Here is an 8,621-nt window from a genome sequence, read left to right as displayed (position 1 = left end):
CACATGTTATAATAAGTGGAGGGAGTTGCTATAATTTTATATTTATTGATTTTGAAGACGGGGAAATCTACTAAAAGTTGCTTTGTGATATCACCCTACTTTTGTGATGTCAGGCAGGTAGAGGTAATCCTTGAATTTACCTCACACTTTTCTCCCGCACTCGCTTATGTCTTGTAGATCCCTCGATATCCTTACCTCAAGGGGGCCCCGTTTAGCTCAACCCTCTTCCTCCTGCAGTTTCCTATTTTGGGCTGGACTCTACTCAAATTCGGCGCCTCCGCCTCCGCTCGAAGGGAGGTTCACTTTACAGGGAATCTTCCTGAGTAATCTCCTCTCCTCTCCTCCCGCCGCTGGTTAACTCCTTCCCAGCCGAGAGTGTCCGGGCAAACTCTTTGACACTCTTGAGAGACTGGGGGCATGGCAACGATCATGGGGGTCAGCCGCCTGCTGCAGGCTCCCTTCAAACGCTACCTCCCTCCCTGCGCCTCTGTCAGCGAAAGGAAGGCAGCGAAGACGAGGGTTTCTGCCCGCGGCTTGGACTCTGGGACCCGACCCTTCCACGCCACCTCTTCAGCCGCCAACATCAGCTCCTTCCTGCCGGAGGCCAGCTCCTTCCCCGGGGTAAAGTCGTACGCTGATCTGTTGGACTTCTCCAACAGCAATCCCGAGAAGTTCTGGGGGACTCTGGCCAAGGAGAGGCTGGTGTGGGACCAGCTCTTCCACTGCGTCCACGACTGTGACTTCAGCAGAGGCTCAATCGCCTGGTTCCTGGGAGGGCGACTCAACGTGTCAGGTACAAAAACCTTTCAGCAATGCAAGGAGCTAATTTGCTCTGTACTTTATGGATATTGCATATTCCCAATAGACACCCGAAAAAAAATAGTGGGGGCGTCAATCCCAGATTGGTTTAGAAAAAGGAGTTGAGTTTAAAAAAAAACAGATGAAGGAATATTCTCCCCCCTTCAAAATGGTGACTCCAATGATTTAGCTATAAACAAGACACGGATCTTTGTATTTAGTGCGTACGAAGTTTCATAAACTAAAGGCAGAAAAAAATCAAGATAAGCAAACCGCTTTGTTTCAGGAAATAGAAACGTTTTGTAAACCAGATCTTTTGGGTGTTATGAAAGTGGGAAATGAAAGTGGGTTATCACACTTTTTCATTTGTTAAGAGATGTCCAGATGATTTTGTTACACTCCGTTCAGGTGGTCAGAGGCCGGACCGACGACCCAAGATACCACATCAGGACCCTCCGTGGGAATTGCCCGGGAAGTTTAAAATTTCGACAGCCAATACCCCTGCTCCCCAGGATCCTGAGCGAATGTCTCCGACATTCTCTGAGCTCGAGTCGGACACTTGGGACAGTTCCCCGGTACTTACCTGGACAGTTACCCAGGAAATGTTAGACAGATTAAAACCTGGTCTATCACCTGGGTAACCCAACCCCAAATCCCCGCCCCTTGACTACTGCCCCCGCCACAACCACCCACCCGACTCCCCTGACCCGACTCCCCCGACCCGACCAAACTACCCTCCAGACCTGACTACCCCCCCACCCATCTGAGATTGCCCCCAACTACCCTACCGACCACTCCCCCAGCACCTGACTAACACCACCCCGACAAGACTTGGCCTTGAATTGACTTGACTGCTCTCCGGTCAGCTGCCTGACTACTCTCCCTGACCATCCACTATCTCCCGACCCGACTTGCCATGTATTCACCCATTCTCCCGCCTACCCCTTTCACCCATCTCACCTCTTCCAACTACCCATCTACCTACCCATTCACTCCCTCACTCTAGTATTCGTCACAAGACTGGACCTTTAAACTCCGCTCTGATTGAATTACCAGAAGGAAACTGCATATTCCTGTGATAGCCGAGATTGTAAGCTCCTAGAAGGAATGCGCAGCAGCAGCAGCATTGGGAAAATATTTGCACGCAGGGGCAATGGACTCAGCACTGCCCCCTGCTTGAAAGATTCAGGCCAATCTCATCTATGTTTAAATTACAACTTTAAAATAGTAAACTGCAGTATTTTAAGATTTCAGGATCCATAACAGTTCAACCGATGAACAGGAAAAATAACTTTTAATTAGCGCCTTTTACCAACCGCAGGATTCCCTATGGTATTTTACAGACAATCCAGCACTTTTGAATGGTAGTCATTGTTGCAATGTCGGAAACGCGGTAGCTAATCTATCATGCACAGTGAAATCTAAGCTGACATTGCAGTCCTAGTCAGTTACTATTTCCCAGCCATGCGACCTGGCTATTACCTCATTGCAGTTTGTGGGGTCTTACTGTGTGCAAATAAGCTGCTGCATTTCTTTCATTACAACAGTGACTACACTTCACAGTACTTAATTAGCTCCAAAGCACTCTGAGATGTCCTGTGGTCATGAATGCAGTATACCAATGCAGGTTTATTCTCTTTAATCTTGTCTCATATTTGAAGCCTCTTGCCTGGGCATCATCTTCGTGATCCATTCCTGCACTCTCCCTATGACCTTGAAATCTTTCTCAAAACTGACAGTGTTGTAACTGCAACCTAACCAAACTGCTGCTCTATTGATAACCCCAAAGGGTCATAAGTGGGGGTGAGGAAAGGGGGCAGGCATGAAAGGACAGCCTGTGGTACAAAAAAAGAACCATTTAGCCCACTGAAGCTCATCATTTGTTAAATATTGGAGAGGCTGTGGTTGGATAAGGGAGGCTGGACAGGACATTGGTGGGGCCCATAATTGGATTGGAGGAGTCCTGAAAGGACATGGATGGGGTCCGTAACTAGATTAGGGAGGTCAGGGAGTGCATTGCGGGGTCCGTTGTTAGTTTGGAGGGAGCAGAGAGGACAATTGGAGTGGCTTAATCTGTGATTAATCTGTGTCGGGGCTAGGGAGGACATTGGGAGATCTGAATGAAAACTGTGAATTCTTATGGTTCAATTTTAGAGTCCAACAGATCTTTACAAAGCCCTTAACATTCTGGGAAGTGTTCGCGGACTGTCCAATGTGCAACCCAGGTTTAATCAAGGTTGCTAGAAGGTTCTTGCTCTTCTTCATATTTTCCTACATTTCCTGTCAGCTCTCATCAGGCATGTGAGTAGGTTGGAAGAGAGTGGGGAGGGGCCAGTGAGGATGTCAGAGAGGCTGTGAGTAGATTGGGGGACTGGAGAGGACATTGGGGCTGTGATTAGATTGGGTTGGGCCAAAGGCTACATCATTAGAGTGGCTGTAATTAGCTTGGGGGAGCTTGAGGGTATATCAGAGGGGCTTTGATTATGTTGGGGAGCCAGAAAGGACATCATGGGGCAGGAGGAGAAGTCATGGTTAGATCAGGAGGGCTGGAGAGGACATTGCGGGTGGATTGTCAGTAGATTAGAGGGGGAGGTTCAATCACGCGAGGGAAGCAGGTTAGCTTAAGGGGCTGGGGTTAGCACTTTTTCTCCCCCTGGCCCACAAGCAGTGCTGTAAAGTTACCAGTTGAATCCAGTTTTTCCTGCTTTCCTTCAGCTGCTGGATTTCCTACGCCCTGGATGTTAAAAGTAAAACTCTGCTTAAATTTGAAGCATATGGTCTTTTCAGTATATTTAAATAGTTGACTCGCCTCTGGACAGCAGGTTAAAAATGGAAGTGGAACCTTTTGAGGGGGAGGAATTGAGGTCAAGTTACCAATTTTTGAATTTTTAACAACCGCCTCTATTGTCATACCCATCCTAAGGTTTAAGCTACCCTGATGACTCTATTTGCCTGACCTCAGTACTGTGCTACTAGTGAGCATAAAATGGCCATCCTGCTGCAGCTCACCACCTATGGGCCAGGTGGGTGGACTAAAGGCAAACATGGCCATAAGAAGGTAGGACCTTGGTGGGGAATGGAGGGGATCATGGATTGGAAGGAAGTGCTCAGGGTGGCAGCAGCTCATATTATGCATGTGAGGCCATGGAGTGTTACTGCTACTCACGTTCTCAAGTCGCCACAGAAAAGTATTTTAAACATTACCATTTTGGGCATTTCTTGCTGGAGCACCCAGTAAATCTAGGGGAGGAGTCTTGTTGAGGCATCAGGGATTTCACCTGTCATCTTGAATGGTCATTAATTGGTCACTTATGGGCCTCAATTGGTGGTGGGGTGGGAAAGTCAAACATGGGCGTTCCTGCCTAGGAGTTAATTTGAGTGGAGGTGGGAAGGCAGTGGGCTTCCGGTACACTATCATCCTACCTTAGTGCATGCCCTTCTTGTTTCCAAGCTCACCACCAGTGAGAGCAGAGGATTCTGCCATAACTGTTTTTTGGAATAGTAATCAGCTTTTTATGCATGTAATTGGACCAACTCCCATTTGCATTCTAAATTGGTTTATTATGTTAGCCTTGGCTCAGCTGATAGCACTCTTGCCTCAGAATCAGAAGGCTGAGGGTTCAAGTCTCGCTCCAGAGACAAGAGCAGAAAATCCTGGCTGATACTCCAATGTAGCACTGAGGGATTGTGGCAATGTGTGAGTTGTCATGTTTCAGATGAGATGTTAAATCAAGACCCCTTCGGCCCTCTCAGGTGGGTGTAAAAGATCCCATGGCACAATTTCAAAGAAGAACAGGGATGTTCTCCCTGTATCCTGGCCAACATATATTCTTCGACCAACATCGTTAAAAACAAATTGGTCTTTTCTCATTGCTGTTTGTGGGAATCCTGTGATGCAAAATCACCTGCTGAATTTCTTACATTTCAACAGTGACTACGCTTCTTAATTACTTAATTGACTGTAATGTGCTTTGGGATGTCCTGAGGTTGCGAAAGATGCTATATAAATGCAAGTTCTTTCTCTGCCATGTGTTATGACACAGTTGGTAAAGCTGAGTTATTTAAAAATTCCAGACCGAAACTTTAAACAACTGTCATAACCTATATTTTAAGTGGTATGTTTGAGATGCAGCTCTAAATTCAGGAACCAGACCACCAGTTCTCCAGAGGTTTTATATCAAACTACGTGAGACATTTATTAATTTACACAAGTTAAATATGGCTACAAATTACTACTATCATAACTTTTAACAAATTCCCAAACTAATCTCCATTAAGGCAACAGCAACCTATAGATTTGAAGTGGACACCAGGCAAAGCATTTTCACCTTACAAATTCCAAATGAGGTTCCTTTTACATTGGTTCCTTTGCGGGCACAGTGGTAGGCTTACAGGCTTTGGTTTTACATTGCCTCTGCCCAACACACAAAACTGATATCTGTTATACCTAGCACATCTCATTGAATGTAAATTCTCATTGTATCACCGGCCTCTTTGAACTCTACCTCTTCTAACAATAAAACCCTATTCATAGTACCAATTTTATTAGTAATATAAACATTGCTTGGTCTCTGCCAGCTAGGTGCCAGATTTCACTCCCCTTCTTGAATGCTCTATTCAACAAAATGCAAATGCATTCTACCTCTCTTACATCTCAAAACTAATAATATACATCAAAGCATCCAGACTAACTGGCTTTAATCCAATTAAGATGCACCCACAGACTAACCCTCTATTTTAAAAAAAATTCCAATAATGTTAAATACATTAATAGCTTCATGACACCATGAGTGATGCCCTTATCTAAAAAAAAACTATTAATCTCATTCTTGAAATTTTAAATTGCCCCAGCATCCACAGCCTTTATACTTTGTGTGAAAATCTGCTTCCTGATTTCACTCCTGAATAACCTTGCTTGAATTTTAAGATAATGTTCAGATTTCCCCACTCAAGGAAATAGTTTCCCCATACCCATCCTATCAAATTATTTGATCATTTTAAACACCCTATATGATCAACCCTCAATTTGCTAAACTCAAAGGGGCGAATTTTAGGGGATAGAAAAGTCTTGAGTCTGCTGATGGTCAAAAGAGCTGCCCTGCAGTAAGGATAGGCTGGGGGCTACCTTAACAAGGCAAGAGTGGGACTTCTACCTCTCAGGGAAAGGAAGTACCACCCTGAAGAGCTGCTGGCCAATCAGCTCAGTAGTCCCAGCAGTACTAAAATACAGCAGTGGCTGCTGCTGGGATTACAAGCAGTCCCAAGAAGAAGATCCGTGGATACTGGACTTACAGGTAAGTCTGGGGATTTTGGTCAGGGAGGGCTTGGGGACACAGGGGGTTAGGTTCTTGCGGGGTGGGGATTGGGTTTTGGAGGCCAGGTGGAGGAGGCACAAAGGGAGGGCAGGGGTATAATCTTGGAGGTGCTTCAGATGGGCACAGAGGAACCCCAAAGGAGGTACACCAACCCCCCCCCTCCACCCACCCCCCCCCACTCCACCCACCCACCCAACCCCCGCCCTTCTTCTTTTCGCCTTTTAACCAGAGTTGCAATAGTAAGTTCTGTCGAAGGGTCATGAGGACTCGAAACGTCAACTCTTTTCTTCTCCGCCGATGCTGCCAGACCTGCTGAGTTTTTCCAGGTAATTCTGTTTTTGTTTTGGATTTCCAGCATCCGCAGTTTTTTTGTTTTTATTATTGCAATAGTAAGGGCCTGGCCTCCTTCATTCCATCTTCCCCAGTCACAAGTATTATTGTGGCTGAGGCGGAACAAGTTCATGAACTGGCTATTAATTGGCCAGGTAAGGACCTCAATATGCTGAAGGGAAGTCAGGCTGGCTGATGCCTTTGCATGCCTACCGTAATGTGGGGAGCAGCTTGGGGGTGGGTGGGAAGGTGGTAGGCTGGCCACCTGTTTTATTTTATGTGCCCCCCCACCAGCGAATATGCCAGTTGTGTGCTGTAAAATTCTCCCCTAAGGGAATACAAGCCAAATTTATGCAACTGCCCTCATGATCTAACCCTTTAAAATCAGTATCATTCTGGTGAATAAGCGGTCCCACCACCAAAGCTAATATATCTTCTCCAAGGTGCCATGCCCAAATTTCAATGCAGCACATACTTTTTTTGCACAGGAGATCGATAGTGACAGTGCCTGAATGGATGGTGAAATTAGATTGAATAGTGAATTTCAAAAGGAAAAGGATATATACATGAAAAGGAAATATTTTCAGGGCTAGGGGGGAAAGAACGAGGGCGTAGAATTAGTTGGGTAGCTCTTTCAAAAGCTAACACGTGAATGAAGGGCCAAATGGCCTCATCCTGTGATGTAAGATTCTAAGATAAGCACCAGCATAATCTGTGTCAAGCAAATACATTAACATGTTTAGTGCTTCTGCAGGATTTTTGGAAAGGAATTTTTAATATTTATATGACCCCCTCTATGTTTATCATGAATCTATAATCGTTTCTACAACCCTCCAAGGAGAGAGCTCTGAATGTTATTCACATTTCTTGTTAACAACATTTCTTGTAGTATGCAGTGGTATAACCCAAAACATCTCTGCCACTCTACCCTCTTGCCTCTTTTAATACCCTCTTTAAAACCTACCACTTTGACCAAGCTTTTGTTTGGCAATATTCCTGTGAAGCATCTTGGGATATTTTGCAGTGTTGATGGTTTTTGTTAAACACACTATATAAATACAACTTGTGGTTGTTGGTACTTTGCATTAAATTGTCACCTCTAAGTTATCATTTAGCTTACATTAATAATTTTGATTTATTCTCAGTGAATTGTTTAGATCGCCATGCCAAGCATTCCCCCAACAAGGTGGCTTTGATCTGGGAGAGGGATGAGCCAGGCACTGAATTAAGGATTACATACAGGTACAACCTTTAGTACACAATAGTTCTTTAAAGCAGTTTAATGGACAATCTTAAATGTGGTCATGTTTGTAGAAAGTTGTGAAATTGAATTAGTTAATTCATTCATTAATTTGGGCCTGCTGGATTATCAAGACAAAAAAAATGTTTTGTTAATGTTCTTCCACAAAGAGAACCTGAAATTGTCAGGCCTACATGTGAGTCCAATCCCACGCTCCTGATTACTAATCCTCTCAGGGCATATAAAAATGAGTAATAAATATGACCTTGCCAGCGTTTCCCACAAACAAATAAAACAAAATGGAAACTAACAATATCCATCTGGTTTAAAGCGTTAGCTTCACATTATGACTGAATATGGAATCTTCATAAGAAATTTTAAAAATTGTTTACTACTTTCTATGCTTCAGTAGGGAAGTTAGAGTCCAGGACAGGGAAGGCCTACATTTCCCTTGTGGGGCCGAGAAGTGCATTCCTGGAAATAAATAAACTTACTTCCAGGAAAATTTAAAACAAAGCAAAATTTTACACTTAGCTGGAAAGGCCTTCCCAAACTCCAATCCTGCTTATTAGTGCCAGGGCAGCTCTTTACTGGATTAAGTGACATAACGGAACCCCAACGTGCATAAGTATATGAGTCCCCTGTCTGATCCAGGCAGATGCCTCATATGCCTGTAAAATGAGCTATTTTTAAATTGGAACAGAGCGGTTGTTTAGGTTGTTAACCCACTCCATTTTAATTGCCACCCTGCTCCCTGGTGGAAGCTGGGTGATTGCCGACAATCACCCCCACCCCACCCTCCCAAATTTCCACCCCCCCCTCCCACCCCACCTCCCCCCTCCCCCTCCCCCCCCACCCCGTCCCTCCCTCTCACCCCTCACTCCTCCCTCCCCCCCCATCCTCTCACCCCCTTCTCCCACTGCACCCCCCCCACCCCC

General features: G+C 45.1%; 1 protein-coding gene across 7 annotated transcripts in view; it reads left to right on the top strand.

Annotated features, from left to right (window-relative positions):
* Window positions 1–246: 246 nt before the first annotated feature.
* The window catches only part of LOC121291463 (acetyl-coenzyme A synthetase 2-like, mitochondrial), a 65,099-nt gene continuing 56,724 nt past the window's right edge, over window positions 247–8,621 (top strand). For 4 of the 7 annotated variants that reach the window (XR_005946013.1, XR_005946011.1, XM_041212690.1 and 1 more), the window contains exons 1-2: window positions 248–793; window positions 7,589–7,685. Coding sequence is in view for 4 of the 7 variants with exons in the window: in XM_041212690.1 (XP_041068624.1) it covers window positions 418–793; window positions 7,589–7,685 (473 nt within the window). In the remaining 3 variants the exon portion in view is untranslated. Of the gene's footprint in view, window positions 794–7,588; window positions 7,686–8,621 lie in introns of all 7 variants that reach the window. The other 3 variants (XR_005946010.1, XM_041212699.1, XM_041212680.1) reach the window with 2 other exon arrangements.

Source organism: Carcharodon carcharias, chromosome 2 (assembly GCF_017639515.1).
Source record: "Carcharodon carcharias isolate sCarCar2 chromosome 2, sCarCar2.pri, whole genome shotgun sequence".
Taxonomy (NCBI): Eukaryota; Metazoa; Chordata; class Chondrichthyes; order Lamniformes; family Lamnidae; genus Carcharodon; species Carcharodon carcharias.
Note: the sequence above shows the minus strand (reverse complement) of the source record. Positions and strands in the feature narration are given on the sequence as shown.